At 34.4% G+C, this 18696-nt stretch overlaps 1 protein-coding gene across 1 annotated transcript; it reads right to left on the bottom strand.

Annotated features, from left to right (window-relative positions):
* Window positions 1-935: 935 nt before the first annotated feature.
* Window positions 936-15294, bottom strand: LOC133336990 (protein TRC8 homolog). Its single transcript, XM_061545253.1, has 7 exons — window positions 14849-15294; window positions 5095-5665; window positions 4474-5014; window positions 3797-3971; window positions 1964-2145; window positions 1669-1902; window positions 936-1319 (listed from the first exon to the last, which is right to left on the bottom strand). Exons 1-7 carry the CDS (start codon window positions 15264-15266, stop codon window positions 999-1001), a joined length of 2442 nt encoding a protein of 813 aa, XP_061401237.1. The 5' UTR covers window positions 15267-15294; the 3' UTR covers window positions 936-998.
* Window positions 15295-18696: the final 3402 nt, after the last annotated feature.

The raw sequence follows: 18696 nt of genomic DNA, 5'->3' as shown, positions 1-18696 counted from the left end.
GGTCCCAAAATATCTACAAACGACCAAATGGGTCTTCTATAAATATAAAACCAAACAGAAAATCAAAAGGGTCTACTATCTACAGATGACTGGAGGGTTCTTCATTTGATAGAATACCCCATAGGGGTCTACAGAAAACGTAATGGGTATTCTACGTACAGAAGGTCAAAGGGGTCTTCGATCCAAAAACACACACAGAAATACCAACTGAAGGCCCTTAAATCAATAAAATACCAGCATATCAAAAGGGCCTTCCATCAACAAAAGGCTGGTCTTATATCTATAAAATACCAACTGGGCCTTCTATGTATTTAGAATAGCACATCCCTTTAAAAGACCTATCAAATCGAATATTCTTCTTCCCTCGGTCTACTATCTATAGAAGATCGAATGGGTTTAATCTATAGAAAAATAAATTAGCATGGAAATTAGCATGAATGGACCTTCTATTTACTGGAAACCAAATTGATGTTTAAAATGGTCTTTACGTGGTCTTTAGAATAGCACATCCTTTTAAAAGTCCTATCAAATCGAATAATCATCTTTCCCATTTTAGTGAAGGACATTAAAATCATCTCAATTTTAAATAATTATTTATGTGTATATAATTTTTATTTTATAAAAAAAACAATTAAGCAATGCTTTTTCCCTTCATTTTTTTTCTAAAACAAAATATTATTTTCTTAAAAAAAAAAAACTCAACACATATCTATGCATAGTATTTATATAAACAAACAAAAAAACGACTTATTTCGATGAAAAAAGAAAAAAATCATAATAAAAATATATTGTCGCCCAGAAATGTGTGTGTTTTTCACTTAAATTAATTAATTAAATTTCTATAATAAACATATGTATGTTGTTGTGTATGTGGTTTCTGCAAATTTCATTTATACATAAGTACACCTAAAGTAGTAGTTATAGTATATATAATATTTTATTTTTATTGTGTTTTTTGGGTTTTTTTATTTTATAGTTACATTAAATTATAATTATAGTTAATCCTGTACATCCAAATCGGGTTGAAACCGAAAACTATGCGTTGAATTACTCGCTGCCGCTGTGGCGGTGGCAGCAACAGCTGCTGTTCTCGATGTTGTCGGTGCGGTGGTATTCATCTGTGACGATGATGCAGAACTTCCGCCACCACTGCCCGTACTAAAATTACTGCTAACGAGGCCAGAGCTTACGCTAGCCACACCACTAGCACTAGCCAAGAGGCTGGCAGATGTTGATGTCGTCGACGTTGAAGATGATGATGTATTGTTATCAGCATCAGTTGTTGTCGAACGGCTACGAGCATTTTCTATAGCCACATCCTGCAAAATGAAAGAGAGTAATTTAAAAAAGTAAGTAAGTAAGTAAAAAAAAGAGAGTAAAAAAAAATTAGTTGTATAGAGATTGAAGACCCATTTGGGGTTTTGGAGAGGATTTGGCCTGCTATGTATGACCATTTAGGTAACTGTAGGTGGTCTTCTTTGGGCTTTGTTCTTCTAAAGATTCGTTTGGTATTCTGTTGACGGAAGACCCATATGATGTTGACGCCCTACTTAAGTTATTTGGGAGGATCTAACTGCACTTTCCAAACAACGGATATTTAATTTGGTATTTAGGGTTCATGTTGGGTAAGTATAGTCCCTTGTTTTTGTATTTGAATCCATACTCCACCTCATTATCTTGATTGGAAAACATGTCTATCACACTCACCTCTCTATTGCGATTAACTAACGGAGCATCCATATCCTGTTGGTGTGGCACATTATTGTCAGCATCATCGGTTCTATCCGTGTACATCATGATTTCATGACACAATGGACATCTATCCTGAACATACAACCATTTGCGAAGGCATACACCATGGAAATAGTGACGACAACGGGTGATTTTCGCCGAATGCATTTCCTAAATAAAAAATTTACAATTTGTTATTAATTGTTTAATCAAATGCATTGCCAAATCATACCTGATAACATATAGCACAAACATCATCGAAAGCCTGCAACTGGGCGGGTGTTGCCTCTGGTAGTGTGGATATTTTATGTACAGCCGAACGTCTCTTCATAAACACCGACCAACCGGCCCGGGCCTCACACCAAATGTTGAAGTAAGCATGTATGCACATCATAATTGCACGGATGGCGCCGCCTGTAGCATTTTGTGCTATCAAGTTATATTATACGGTACACAAATCAAACAAATAAAAAAAATTTACATGCACACGCAATTTTTTGTATTTTTTGATAAATTTTGTTTGATTGTTGTTGTTGATGTTTGTTTGGGGGGGTAGGAATTGGGACATTGCAATAGATGAATTCCTTTTTTTTTTGACAAATGAATGACAATGTTTAGGTAATGTGGATGATGTTATGGATATGGTTTCATTTTTTTTTCCATTTGGAAGCAATAATAATGAAATAACCCACAAAGCTCGATAACATGGAATAATTTTTTCGGCAATATTCTTAGCTCAAATGTATAAAAGCTGAGTACCAAAAACAACAACCTGGATATCTACACAACATAAATGCATGAGCTTTTGATAGTCATTTGATAGTCTTTGGAAAAAGTCCCTTAAAAAATGTTGTTTAAAAACTCCGCCTTGATAGTCTTGTTTAAAACCACGCCTTGATAGTCTTGTTTAAAACCACGCCTTGATAGTCTTTGAAAAATATTTTTTTAAAGACTCCGCCTTGATAGTCTTTGGAAAAATCTATGCCTTGAAAGTTCTTTAAAAAATGTTGTTTAAAAACTCCGCCTTGATAGTCTTTGAAAAATTTTGTTTAAAAACTCCGCCTTGATAGTCTTTGAAAAATTTTGTTTAAAAACCCGCCTTGATAGTCTCTTAAAAATATTTTTTTTAACTACGGCTTGTTAGTCCTTAGAAAAAAATATTTATTAAACTATGCCTTGTTAGTCCTTGAAAAAAAAAATTATTAAACTATGCCTTGTTAGTCCTTGGAAAAAATATTTATTAAACTACGCCTTGTTGGTCCTTGGAAAAAATATTCTTTAAAAAATCTACGCCTTGTTGATCCTTGGAAAAAATCTACGCCTTGTTGGTCTTTGGAAAAAATATTCTTTAAAAAATCTACGCCTTGTTGGTCCTTGGAAAAAATATTCTTTAAAAAATCTACGCCTTGTTGGTCCTTGGAAGAAATATTCTTTAAAAAATCTACGCCTTGTTGGTCCTTGGAAAAAATATTCTTTAAAAAATCTACGCCTTGTTGGTCCTTGGAAAAAATATTCTTTAAAAAACCTACGCCTTGTTGGTCCTTGGAAAAAATATTCTTTAAAAAATCTACGCCCTGTTGGTCTTTCTTTAAACAATCAACGACTTGATAGCTTTTTGAAAAATTGCCGAACTGCAACTTCGAAATCTCCAGTCCGTCCAATTCATGGCAGGATTAAAATGAAATGCATAACTATCTCTTTCTCTCACATGAAATAGTAAATGGGGAGAATTTTACTTTCCAATTAACAAACAAACATGAAATTTAAATATTTTTTTTTTTATTTCGATCTTCAATTTTTCTGTTTACCATTATCCTAATAATGATAATTATTTCAATCAATTCAATTATTGTGTGTTTTATATTTTGATCTCGAATTATATTGAATATACAAGAAATTTGCGATGACATGAAAATTTCAAAAAAGAAAAAAATAACCAAAAAGTTTGTATATAAATAAAAACTAAAAAAGAAGAAGACTACGCAAAAACACACACCACCCAAACTTATAAAGCAATGAAAACAAAAAGCACAAATGATACAGAATAAAAAAATATCAGACTTACCCGACTCGAAAACCAATATCCAGGCACCATTAAAGAATAGCAAAATGCCAAAACAAAATTCAACGGAATTACCAAAGGCGCGTACATAATACAAGTAGTCATCTAATTTCTCCCAGAACGATGAACGGCATGCATCCAAAAGGAACAATGTATAGGTAGCCAAGGAAACAAGAACCTGAAGGAAAGAAATTAACAATATAGTATTAAGAATAAATATAGTAAGGATATTTAAAAATATATTTAAGGATGTTTATAATTTAAGTTGAAATATTTAATACAACGCTTTAACAAATCTACGCCTCGATTGCCCTCGAAAAAATATTCTTTAAGAAATCTACGCCTGGATTGTCCTCCAAAAAAATATTCATTATCCTAAAAAAAAATACTTTGAAAAATCTACGCTTCGATTGTCCTCGAACAAATTTGAAAAAGAACTATTTTCAAAATTATGACAAAATTAAATCATGGAAAAATATTCTTTAAAAAATCTACGACTAAGATAACTCTTGAAAACAATATTTTTAAAAATTTTGAAAAAATTAAATCTTGGAAAAATATTCTTTAAAAAATCTACGACTAAGATAACTTTTGAAAAATTTTGAAGAAATTAAATCTTGAAATATTTAAAAAATCCAATTATTAAATAATCCACGCCTCTGATATTTTGTCCATCTTACCTTCACAACAACCTCCACAGAAAATGCGGTCACAGCCAACAGCCAAGTGGATGGAGAATGACGTCTCCATAGGGCAACGAGTAAACATATTGGTGCAATGACTAGGAAAGCGCAAACGGTTAAGGCACGGAAATGACGTTTACGTGATGGATTGCGTGCAGCACTCAACGACATCAGTATGGGTGAGACAATGTTATGGATAAAGTGCAACAATGCCGTAATCAATAGACTTAAATTGCGGCATAGACGCACAAAACGCTTATCGGGTGCCAATGATGTTAGGCCAGTTTGTAGCGCCAATATATAGAACAAAACCGCCGATACAGTACCCAAAGATTTTTCCTCTTCATTGTCGAATGTCAGGAGATACCATTGGAAAGCTTTGCCTATATAGTGGCATATTACCGATATAACAGATGTCATGCCCAGAACAGCAGTTAATGTTCCACAGCCATCGACGAGTAGGGTTTGTATGGTGGGTAAGAGATTGGCCGAGTTGACTTCATTGCGCAGCATCATTGAAACGAATTCATGGGTCATCCTTTAAAGAAAGATAGCAAAGAAAAGCGAATATTAATTGCAAATATCCCACATGGAAGATGAAGCATCAACCAAACATACCTTATGGTCCAGAAAACTCTTAAAACACTTGGCACATTTAGCCGCTGCCATTCGTTCTCAATTAATGCCGACAAACCAAAATTACTTACAAAATTCATGGCATATTGATAGCCATTGTAGACCGTCTTACCGGCATCCATGGCACTAGTTAGCAGAGTGATTTTGGTTAACATCAATGGTACAGTATCAGCCAATAGGGGTAGAAATTTTATTATTCTTGGTTTCAGTGGTAGTGTGGCTAAAATAATGGGACTGGCAAATATCAATGGCATTGATTTTTGCACAAGTTTATAGCGTGGACCCAAATGTATATAGGCAAATAGCATTCCCATAAACCATTGAGCAACAACATGGGGTGCCACGGCTACAACAACACTACCCGTATCCATTAAACGTGTTGTATTCATTGATAGAACATCCTCCAGTATGCATGGCGATTTTTCGATTATCGCCAGCGCCGTTACATTTGACCAATGTGAGAGAAACGTCAGACCCAGTGATATCACAAACATATACACCATTACCAAATGCCTTGTCCAAAGCATAACCACACAAATAGCACAGACCAGACCTGTAAGAAAGGAAATTAAGAAAATTAGTTTAAAATGGAATTAAAAAAAATAAATAATACTGAACTACTAAAAAATAATGATGACCAATATTAAATATAAATAGGGAATAAAAACAATAAAAGAAGGGAATAAAATCAATAAAAGAATCCAAAGTCCGCGCTTCTATTTACATAAGATCAAAAAAGTTAAATACTAGGTTTTAGGATCAGGACTCAAGCACCCTACCATTTGAATACCTACAAATTGATTAGTACAATTTGGCTAGAGGAATACATCGGAACCTCAGAATCCTGTGCCCCATGCGCAAAAAAAAGAGACAAGGCCAACTCCTTCCCATCGTCTATAAAGTGCTAACCAGCGTGCTGTCTAAACGACTGAAGCCAATGGTCAATGACATGGTAAATCCACTATAGACCAGATTTTCACACTGCGCCAAATCCTGGAAAAGATCCAGTCGACAATAAAGCTGCATTTGACAGATCAATCCGCTCAGATGTGTTTAAAATCATATTTGCGTTCGGGATTCCTGTAAAATCAATACGGCTATGCAGGATATGTTTAAGTGGCATTAACAGGACCTCTCGGAGCCCTTCGATACCGAACGAGGATTCAGACAAGCAGACAATTTGTCGTGTGACCTTTTTAACATCCTGCTGGAAAAGGTCATACGAGATGGAAATGTGAACAGAAATGGCACTTGTACACCAAACAGCATATGTCAATCGATATCGACATAATGGATCGAACATTGCGAGCGGTAACAGCCACCTTTGAACGAATTGAGAAGGAGTCTGCCAAAGTGGGACTGGCAGTAAATGGCGAGAAGACCAAGCTGATGATAACAACGTGCAAGACGTCCTGCAGATTCGAACCAACTGTGGAACTTGAAAACTACAGTGGTGGTCACAGAATTAAAACATTTACTGTGGTAAACATTTTTTGGTCAGCCCTCGATTCGTTTGACGTATTTTTGAAATTTTTTTAATTCAAAACACTTCGATATACTGCACTCAAGAGATTTAGTGTGAAAATGGAAAATTATTTCATGCAATGTTTCCATAAATAACGGTTTTTATGAAAATGCATCGACTTTGAAGTGGCCATATAATTAAAACATTGTGTGATTTTTTACTTCACTGCATTTTTTTGAAAATATTTAAAAAAAAAGCTCTTTAATTTAGTTAAATTATGTAAACTAATGCCATGTTCTGACGGGCATCCGAACAACGTAGTTCGCTCTCAGAATTACGTACATGAATTAACCCGTTCATACAACACTATTCATAATTCATATCATCAGAGTTTTTTATTTCAAACTTTTTGTTTCTTGTTTTACACCAAATATGTAACATATTTTAGTGAATTACATAGGGATCTAAATAGAAAAAATAATTCTCTTTCTCCTGACTATAGTATGAACCCATATCTATTTACTTTTCATTCATGTTTTCCATTTTTTCTGAAAATGTTGTTGTTTTTAATACATTTTTATATTTTCTCAATTCAAATGTCACATACTGTCACAAATAACATTTTGGAGAATTTTTTGTTTGAGTTGCCCCACATTTGTTTCTTGTTTTGTACGCTAATTAGAACCAAGGGAAAAGAAATGCATATTGCATTATGTAGAAAACAAAATTTACATCCTGCTGCATATATAAAAACTATACAATTTTTTACTTTTCATTCATGATTTTCAATTTTACTGAAAAAGTTTGAAACTTTCATAAATATTTTCAAACTGTCAAAATTAATTTATTTTCGATAAATACTCTCAATTGTTAGGGATGGGACAAATTTATTGGTTATTCAGAGAGTGATTCGAATTGAACAACGTACAAAAGTCGGTGTTCGCTCAGACAATTTTGTATGGGGAACTAAGTAATTACTTCATAATTAAGGGTCGAACAACGAATGAGAGAGCGAACAACGCTCGTCTGTACATGGCATAAGCACCGATAAAATCATTTACTGATAATTTTTTTTTTGAAAAAATCTGTAAAATCTATTAAAAGTGCCAAAAATGTGTTCAGTACACCTTACATTCAGAAAATAACCCTTATTATAGAAAATAAAGGTCCGAATGCACCAGAAATTGCTAGAATTAGTAGAAAACAATCAATAATTCTCAAAATAAATAAATATTTGAAATAAAAACTCAAAAAATTGGAATTAACCTAAAAAAACGATTCAATTTCGATAGCCTTTATTGAAGAAGGCCGGAATATTTTTGCAGTATTTGAGGAAATATCGATTGATATTGGCATTTATTATATCAAATCGATTGTTCGAGTAGTACAGAATATATTTCATCAAAAAAATTATCAGTCACAACAGAACGAACAGAGATCAACACCTATGTTGACGAGAAAACGTTTCTGGTACACAGCAGCATGTTTGATGGTTAACTCTTGACCCTTAAAATCTACTGAACATGACAATATTTTTCCAAAATAATATTTTTTGAATAAAATAACGCCCATTTAATCTATTTTAGCCTAAAAGAAAGAAAAATTTTACAATTTGACAAATATTTAAAGTCTTGAGTTGAGCATCAAAAATGCTGCTGTGTGGCAGAAACTTTTACTCGTCAACATAGGCGTTGATCTCTGTTCTTTCTGTTGTGACTGCTATATTTTTTGATAAAATATATTCTGTACTACTCGAACAATCGATTTGATATAATAAATGCCAATATCAATCGATATTTCCTCACATACTGCAAAAATATTCCGGCTTTCTTCAATAAAGGCTATCGAAATTGAATCGTTCTTTTAGGTTAATTCCAATTTTTTGAGTTTTTATTTCAAATATTTATTTATTTTGAGAATTATTTATTGTTTTCTACTAATTCTAGCAATTTCTGGTGCATTCGGACCTTTATTTTCTATAATAAGGGTTATTTTGTGAATGAAAGTGTACTGAACACATTTTTGGCATTTTTGATAGATTTTACAGATTTTTTCAAAAAAATTTATCAGTAAATGATTTTATCGGTGCTTAGTTTACATAATTTAACTAAATTAAAGAGGTTTTTTAAAAAATATTTTCAAAAAATGCAGTCATGTAAAAAATCACACAATGTTTTAATTATATGGCCACTTCAAAGTCGATGTATTTTCGTAAAAACCGTTATTTATGGAAAAATTGCATGAAATAATTTTCCATTTTCACACTAAATTTCTTGAGTGTAGTATATCGAAGTGTTCTGAATTAAAAAAAAAATCAAAAATACTTCAAACGAATCGAGGGCTGATCAAAAAATGTTTACCACAGTAAATGTTTTAATTCTGTGACCACCACTGTATAGTTCCGAGGTAGAGAATGACTTTATATACCTTGCTACCGCAATGTTATTAATTTTTGTAATAACATCAGCTTTGAAATTAGGAGAAGAATAGTGTTGGTCAACAGATGCTACTATGGTCTGAGCAATTCAAAAATAAGGTAAAATCACGCCAGACTAAACTCACCCTCTACAACTGTGGAACATGAAAACTATAGTTCCGAGGTAGAGAATGACTTTATATACCTTGCTACCGCAATGTTATTAGTTTTGTAATAACATCAGCTTTGAAATTCGGAGAAGAATAGTGTTGACCAACAGATGCTACTATGGTCTGAGCAATTCAAAAATAAGGTAAAATCACGCCAGACTAAACTCCCCCTCTACAAGACGATGATATTAACCGAGCTAGTGTAAGGATATGGGTACTTGCGCAAGCAGACGAGGCAGATATGGGAGTGAATGAAAGCAAAATTTTCCGGAAGATCTATGAACCGATCTGCGTCGACGGTGAATATCGAAGCCGAATGAACAATGAGTTTTCTGCCAGAATTCTCTGAGAAACCTATAAGAAAAATGAAAAATTTCTCGCTCTCTGAGAATCTAAAATTCCAAAATACAAGAACATTCGTTAAAAAATTATTGATTTGTCAAGACATGAACCGATACTAAAATCATACCTCAGATTTTTTTATTCTTCGAGAAACTGAAATATTAACTTGCAGAAACTTAGGTTAGGCGTGGCCCTCATATCTGATTGTACCAATACAAAGACCTGCATAGAAAATTGTCTGCCAGGAGATGTTTTTCACTGATATCCTAAAATTCAAATTTTTTAAAACGAGGCTAGGATCCTTAAAAACGAATACGAATATACTTATCTTTTGAGAAACCTTGTAGAAAATCGGAAAATGTGAACATTTGCTGGTAGGATTTTTCTGACTCAAATAGTAGGAAATTTCTGACTAAAATACCGAAATTCCTTCACATATAGAACAAACACAACATGCCATATATCAGTAAGAAAGCCATATATCAGAAACGCATATCCCCTACTTAATACGGAATATTCTACCTAATCTAAACCTACATCCATCGCCTAATATTAGATTTATAAATATTGAAAATTTTGAACCATCTTCGAACTTGATCTAGGCTTGGTAAAGATAATAGGTTTTGCAAGGTTTGGTTCAAATCGAACATTCCATTCGCCTCAATTTTTACTTATAAATATTGACAATTTTGTCTTTTTGTGGGGGAGATACCAGAAGGAGTGGAGTAATGGGTCCCATCATCCTACTTGATCTTGATCTAGGCTTGGTTAAGGTAAGAGGTTGTACAAAGTTTGGTTGAAATAGGATAGTCCGTTCGCCTGATATTATAAAATTTATTTTTTGCACAATTTCGATAATTTTGTGTGGGAGGTACCAGAAGGAGTGGACCGGAAAAAATAATAAGATTTGCAAAGTTTGGATGAAATCGATTATTCCCTTCGATAGTTATCGTCCGCACAAGCCGGCCAGACAGACGGACATTTGTAAATCGACTCCAAATTTTCATTGAATCAAAGTGTATATACCCTCATTAGCCATAAGGCTGAGGGGAAAAAATCAAGGAAATATATCTTATTTTCGAATCTTATATATTTTGGAAATATCGATCTAATGTTCCACTGTAATTATTAACCACATTTAGTTACTAGTATTAATACAAAGAGCGACTACAAGATCGCATATTAAAAATTGCTCCTCTATTCCCCTATAAAATTTCACGAACAATTTCTAACTGCATAATTACAACAAGCCTTAAGCTACTTAAATTTCCATCTAGCTCCTTAAAATATGAAATCTGTTTTAAGTAAACCACCAAAAACTTCAGGAAAAAAGAAAACGTATAACGCAGATAAAGAGACCAATGAATTCAAAGCCACAAAATATAAATTAACAATAACAACAACAAAAATGCGTATCAGCGTATAGAAATAGTAGTTTGTAAACAAAAAACACAACAAATTAGATAATTATGTTTTATAAAACATTGCTAAATGTGGTGTAAATTGTTCAGTTAATAGAAAACAAATAAACATAAGAAAACCACATCGGTCGGTTGGTCGGTATACTCAAAGATTATATTTTGTTTACGCAAATATTATATGTAAAATAAATAAAAGTTTTCAGATGAAATCTGGGTAAAGGGCATTTGAGATTAATTTGATTTTCAATATATACTATATAGCGAAATATCAATAGTAATTTGTACGCAGAAAGCTATACAAATTTACACATAATAGGTTAATCGATATATATAGACCAACTCAAAAAAAAAAACAAAAATTAGACATTGAATTAGACGAACGTATACGGAGAAATTCTGACACCTCTATTGCAAATATCGCCTTATGTTGTTGCGCTTACGATGACAATATTTGGACCTGAAGAAATGGAAACATCTGTTGGAGAAATGGGGATTTTCGCCAGATACACATTGAACAAATTTGGTACAGAACATAAGCAAGGCATTCCGACCATTAACGCAATTATCAAGCATACGCTTGACATCATACAGAAAGGTGGAATTAGTGATGTCGGATATCTGCATGGAATGATCGACCATATCGAAGAGGACACATTTTATACCCACTTCCATTCATATATAAGCTCATAGAATTTTCTGTCTTTTCTTGTATCAATAGTTTTAATATCAATATTTTCAGGAAAGTACTTTGATTAAAGATAACCTGTGACAACAAAAACTTTATCAATAGGAATATTATTCAGATCAGCTTGAAACTTGATCCAAATTAAAAAGCGTTATTCATATTCTTAAAAATATCTACCTGCAAAATTGGTGACCAATACAATCATTGAAAAACAAATTGCAACAAATTTTAGTTTGTCATCACATTTCATCATTCGCATGAACTTTGAGCTTTTCCTCATTCGTTACATACATATGTCTGTGTCCTTCTATTCACATGGCAGCAATATAGTTATATTATATATGATAACGAATGCGGGTAAATAGATTACAAAATGATGTTGATATTTACGAGCTAGAAAAAAAGAGGGGAAATCCCAAAATAAATATCAAATATTTTCAAAATAGAACTGGAAAATTGGAACCATAGTCGTCTTTATTCTATATTCACTTCAATATTTTCTATTTTGTTGGGATTGAAAATTATTTGTGTTTATTATTAAATATTGCTTTGCATTTTGTGAAAACAATTGTATGATGCTGGCGGGCACATGATTTGTTTATATATATTTTTTTGTTTTATTGCATTCCCGTTTAGTCATTTAACAGGTTGGTGGTCCGATGTTACGTGCCCCTTTTTTAGAAACACACAAAGCAAATTTGTGCTTTCTTTCTGTCTTTTAACTTTTCATTCTGTTTTGGATTATGTTTAAATAAATAAAAACAGAAAGAGCAGCAGAATAATTAGCCAATAATGAAATGAGTCAGAATATTGTGTTCGAATTTGGGAGTGTTCGAATTGTAGGTACCCTAAAATATGAATCAAATATATCGGAATTTAATTTGAACTGGCTTTGGTGCAAGCACATCCTCCTGTACAGATGAAGAAGGAAGGAGCATTTTGCAAAAGAGAAATGACACTCTGTACACCAAGCAACACATGTTACTCGCCAACGCCGATGACATCTATGTAATAGGTCGAACATTGCGAATGGTAGCAGCCACCTTTGAACAAATTGAAAAGGACTCTGTCAATGTGGATATGGCAGTAGATGGTGAGAAGACAAAGCTAATGGTATCAACGCACAAGACGTCCAGTGGACGCGTACCAACTGTGGAACTTGAGAACTACAGCTTCGAGGTAGTTAAAGACTTTATATACCGCCATAAATAAAACTAATGACATCCGTTTTGGAATTGGGAGAAGGATAGTGTTGGCCAAAATATGTTACTATGGTCTAAGTAAGCAGTTTAAGAACAATGCCACCTCCCGCCAGGCCAAACTCACACTCTACAAGTCGATGATACTACCCGTGCTGTTATATGGATCTGAAGCTCTTGGGATGTTTGAGAGAAAAATTATCCGAATGATCTATGGGCCGATCTGCGTCGACGGTGAATATCGGCGTCGAATGAACCACGAATTTTATAATTTATACGCGGACATCGACATAGTTAGTGGTATTGAGCTGCAGCGACTACGGTGGCTAGGCCACCGTAGTGCGAATGAGAATGCCCCAGCTCAAAAGGCATATAAAAGCGAGCCTACTGATGGTTCACGCAGAAGGGGAAGGTCACAAATTAGATGGAAAGACCAAGTAGAGGACAACATCTTGGAACGTAGTCTTTCAATTTGGAGGAGATTCGCACAAGACCGACGCGTTTGGAAATCTTTTTTAAGCTCGGCTTATGGAACAACCGTTCTGTAACAAGCCAGCTAACTTGCAAACTTATCGACTGGATTTCTCCAACGTGATCACGATTGGAATGTGATCGGAGTCTAGGGCCACATGAGTTTGCCAATATGTTAAGGCGATGAGCGACGAGCTGATGATCGTAATGTCTGTGGGACTGCTACAGTGGACCGTTATTCTAAGTATGAAGTTTTCGTTTATGGCTGCGAATTGTCTTTTTCTTCGGCGATACTTAGCCCACATTGGCCTTGGGCTAGAAGTGAATACCTGATCTCATGGTTCGCGTGGATGGTAGTATTTAAACATCAGTCCGCCACAAAGTCTACCGACCAATATCACTGACAGCGTAGATTTCTCTCTAATGACATTCCTGCAAACTGACCAATTACAGATGGAGCGGAATGTTACAGCGTTATCACGTGATGTTGATTGTGAACTTGCAGTGGGTGGGGAACTACAACAGCTTGCCACAAAGGAGTTTGTCCAGTTACGATAACTGAATAAGCCAGAGTAATGACTTAGGTGACAGCAACCTAGGCACTGATTGCATTGCACCTCTACAAGGTTACGCGTTATCCTAATGTGATACACGGAGCAGAACGCGTCTTCTACTCATTGATAGGTGAAACAGGCATTTTATCATCAGTACGAATTGAGATCACTTTTCGACTTGATCAGTAGAATATATTTCTTTACAAATGATGTAGATGCTTTCTGACAGGTAACCATGATGGCTGAAATAATATCCAATACTAATTATTCTCTATACTATTATGCAGGGTAAACAAAGAATACAAATATTCTACGAGGATGTTTTCCAACTATTGGGAAGACTCATTCGTCAATTTAGAAATGTGGACAACACAAACCTAGTGCCTGATTACAACAATGTACACTTTTTCCTTGGGGTGCCCCACACTTCCCTTGTCATGTATCTTTAAAGATCCACCATCGTGTTTTCCCCTTAGTTTTAAGGTTGATTAATACAACTAAGACTGATTAGAAGAATATATATATTTTAATACAAACACCCCTACAAAATCGTAATTTAAATAATGAGGATATACGACTAGATTACCATAGGGAATAACATGGATCGGTAACCAGCCTATATGCAGGTTCATCCCATATGATTGGACTTCGACTTGATTAGAGTTTAGGACAAATTATTGTAAGCACCTAAATATTTAATAGGCATAATTTGGATTATGTTTCTCCTATACAGAACGATGTTGTCAACACATCATATTTTAAACCAGACATTTCATTCTTGAAGTCATTCTATGTTTCTCACGCCATTTTAAATAGGCTCTAAGGTGGAGACACATAGTATAGGCTATTTTTATAAAAAACTGGGACCCATAATGACAATATTCAATATGGGTCCAAGGGTTCTTAGTGGAGCATATCAACTTTAAAAATTTGCACTACAACATTGTGTGATACCTGCATGAATTCCATGGATAAAATTAATTAATACAACAACAAAAAGGAGTACAACTCACCCAGTAGACATATGAGAAATCTCACTGATGTTAATCCAAGCAGGTCCGTTATATATGTATCACTTGCAAAATCATCGACTAGGGCACCAAATATTTGACTTAAAAAACCACCACTGTTGGTCGTAGTGGCAGTGGCGGCTGTTGTTGTGGCAGCAGTTGTCACCGTAGCGGCAACAGATGCCGCCACACCGGCTGTACTATTATCAAGGGCATTTAATGTTGCCTCTATGACCCCACCACCTCCATCAAGGGGTCCACCGCCACCACCTCCGGCATTAGTACTACTACTACTGCTGCTACTACTACCACTACTACTGGGTAATCCCATATCTATTTTGAGAATTTCATCTATAATTAAAATAGGTGGAACACGCATCATGACATCCACCATGCCAAGAACTTTGGTTCGTATTGACATTGTAGCGGCTGGTGATATTTATTTCGGATGTTTTCTTTTTTAATATTCTGTTGTTGTTATTGTTTTCTCTAATGTGAATTGAAGGCAAATTTTTCTTCCGGTCACCAGCACTTCAGTAATAATTTCCAGCTGATTGTTGATTTAGAAAAACAGCAACAACTTCTAGATGTGGATGTGCAATAAAATAGCAACAATCGTAGCCACTTATATGTAATGAATTTCAAAACACAATTCCAATGTGCTTTGTCGTTGTCGTCGGCTATCTTGCTTAGGCAGGCTGTTTGCTTGGTTAGTTGTTGGTTGGTCGGTGATGGTGATTTTGCAAAATCATAAATGAACGGCACAAAACACGGCAATCAGAGCGTTTTAGCGATTATTTGCAACCAAAAAAAGCCAGCTCTCTCAAGGTCTTTCCCCCACTAGTAGTGCAGCGATGAGTAGTCGTCGTCTTGGTCTTTGTAGTAATAGTAGTAGTATTTAATTTATTAAAAAAAACAATACGAAAAATTAGTTGGTTGTAGACAGTGTCGGAATTCTCAGTGCAGTCTAAAAATGTGGAATGCTTGTTCTTATTATTCTTCTTCAGTAGATTGATTGATTGGTTGGTTGGAGGGTATGTTGTCTTTGGTCGAAGTTGTTGTGGAAATGATAATGTTGAGTGAGAGTGAGTGCTTTGCACTTCCCGATTCCCAAACAGCGGCAGAAGTAGAAGATTTGGCAATATATCCGTAACAGCAGCAGCAGAATACCAATTCCTAAGGAATTGTTCTATTATTATAACACCAAATGGCAAATGCTAACAAAGGTTAAAGGCCTTCCCTCGTCGAAAAGGAAAGTCATTCGTCGTCGCCGTTGGTTTGACCAAATAAAAAACGAAAAACAATAGGAAAATTTATACAAAAATACGGAACGTAGTAGGTACGCCAAAAACACCTTGTGCCTCGACGACCGACAGACACTGTTGTGCGAACTTTACACTTTTTGTTTTTTCGGTTATTCCTCTCTCTCTCTGTTTCGTTGTCGTCGTCGCCAGCAGCCAGCTAGCCAAGTCAAATTGACGTTCTTGTTTTGTGTGTTTTTTTTTATTTTTCTTGTCGTTTCACTTTTTTTTGTTTTAGTGTTGATCTATTTCACGAGACATTTTTTTGTTAAAAAATTGAGTTTTAAACTCTTTGCTTTGTGTTCGATTTCTTATTCTCTTTGCGTTATCCTTAATTGTTGGCTGTTTTTTCGTTAGTAAATAATTAGATCTAGTCGTTTCGATATTAATAATTAATTTTTTTAGTTTAATTCTTTTGACTAATTTTCACAAAGTTTTCTCTGTTTCTACTTTCTTGATATTCTTCAATAGGGATGACTAAGTCGACTTTCGAATTACTGACTTGTGAAAGTGCTGCCAATATTGTGGTGTCACAAGTGATGCCAAAATTACTTTAGACAAAGGGTAAGGCAAACTAAAAATTACTTTGCATAAAATAAAGGGATTTTAAAATTTGAAATTAATAATAACGGGTTATTAAAAAGATTGAATTTGGAAATATGTGGGCTACAATAAAAAGTGGACCAATAATTATAATTTATGGTATGGTAAATTTCCTGCCAAAACTTCTAAAAATACCCAACATTTTCATAACAACTCTAAAGAGTAGACCCATATTAGTTTATAAAGTGCTCTAAAACCCCTCAAAGGCCAAACAACGTCAGAATCCCGAAATTAGGTAGGTACCGTTTTATGGGAGCTACTTAAAAAAAATGGACTAATATTTATAATTTTTGGTAGATATATTTGCTATACAATGACAATTGAAAATACTAAATTGAAGCCACTATGGTTGCAAAACGTACCCAAACTTCCCAAAATACATGAAGGCTACCCTAAAAATTAGGCCAATATTTAAAAGACGAGATAATGGCCTTCTTATTACTGTAGGTCTTCAGGAGAGGGCCTAAAAAATAGCTTAAAATTATCTTGAAGAACGACGTGTTTCCTTCTTTTTCTAAATACTATGAACTCCTTTTTCTGGAAGAACCGAAGGCCTTCTTTTATCATACACACCAGCCACTTACACAAACGGATGTACCTCCCATATATATCTGAAACTTATTTTATAAAATGTTGTGTTCATATGTGGTTACCCTCATTAGGATGAGGGTATACAAATATTTTATCACCCTGTTAATTTCAAGTGTGACATCTATAGACGATTATGAATGCATAGAAGATCCACCTAGCGATCAATAGCAGAACTAGTGGATAAATTAAAAGGTATATGGTTCTGCTAATTACGTTACGTTTATCTAGCAATGGCATGAATCACGTAAGAGTCAGTTTTATTGTGTATACGAATGATGTCGCATACATCGGAACTTTAAAAAATTGTATACATATATAAAGAAGCGGGACAAAGGATGACGAATTATGTTTTTTTTATTGTCGGCATATTGAAAAATGCATATCGGACATTGGAAAGATGTGTGAGGTCTTTTATAGTTAATAAGCTAGCTTATGTCATTCCTCTCTCCAATCGCTTCGTAGAACCTATAGATCTTGGAAACAATAAACTGTCTAGGTATATAAATAAAAGAGTAATTGATTGACTGACTGACTTAACGAATGAGGGTTACCCTTATTCCAAATCTGTCACATAATGCTGTGTTTTTGGGAATTCGTACAAGATCGGAACGAAAAGTACTAAATGTGGTACCAATAGTATTTGGCGAACCGGTAGAGGTAGAACTCTGGTTCTTGGAATGAGGGTCACTGATGGAGTGTCGAATATATGTATAAAAGGTTTTTTTTGGAATTCGAACCATAAGTAACCGAAAATTACTTAAATATACTAAATTAGAACAATTTCAAACGGATAAAGCTAAAGAACTTGGGATTTGAAATCCAAATCAAGGTTGAAAAGTAGGGTCGCAATAGGAAGGTGGTTGTGGAAGCGTGTAATCATGCATACCAAAAATACTATATGGTACTATATTTGGTACAAATTTGATTTGGAGGCAACTGTACGGGGTTGGAATTCAGGATATTAAAATTAAATTCAGGATATATAGGTAGATTTTGATATCTGCACTTATGAGTAAGAAGTGTACTAAATGGTACTATATTTGGTACAATTTGACTTTGGGTGAACTGATAGTGCTGGAATACAGGAATATGGAATTAAAATTACTGTTGAAGTGTAGGATTGGGGTGTGGGTGCAGTTTTGGAAATTTGTACTTGTACTAAATGGTACTAAATTTGATACAATTTGTATTTACGTGAACCCACAGAGCTGGAATGCTGAAATTTGGAATTGAGATTACTCTAGAAGTGTAGAATTGTGGTGTACGTGTAGTTTTGGAAATTCGTACTTCTGTGTAGCAAATTTGGTACAATTTGAATTTTGGGTCAACCGAAAGAGTTAGGATCCTAAATTATTG

Source organism: Musca vetustissima, unplaced genomic scaffold (genome assembly GCF_032173495.1).
Source record: "Musca vetustissima isolate MV318-11 ecotype Yass unplaced genomic scaffold, APGP_CSIRO_Mvet_v1 utg60086, whole genome shotgun sequence".
NCBI lineage: Eukaryota > Metazoa > Arthropoda > Insecta > Diptera > Muscidae > Musca > Musca vetustissima.
Note: the sequence above shows the minus strand (reverse complement) of the source record. Positions and strands in the feature narration are given on the sequence as shown.

Excerpts from the sequence above, each read along its gene's own strand:
- LOC133336990 (XM_061545253.1), bottom strand. The coding sequence starts at position 15,266 with ATGTCAATACGAACCAAAGTTCTTGGCATGGTGGATGTCATGATGCGT. Across the intron at positions 3,972-4,473 it reads CTGTGGAGGTTGTTGTGAAG|GTTCTTGTTTCCTTGGCTAC; the intron begins GTAAGATGGACA and ends TCTTTCCTTCAG. Across the intron at positions 1,903-1,963 it reads TTTGTGCTATATGTTATCAG|GAAATGCATTCGGCGAAAAT; the intron begins GTATGATTTGGC and ends TTTTTTATTTAG.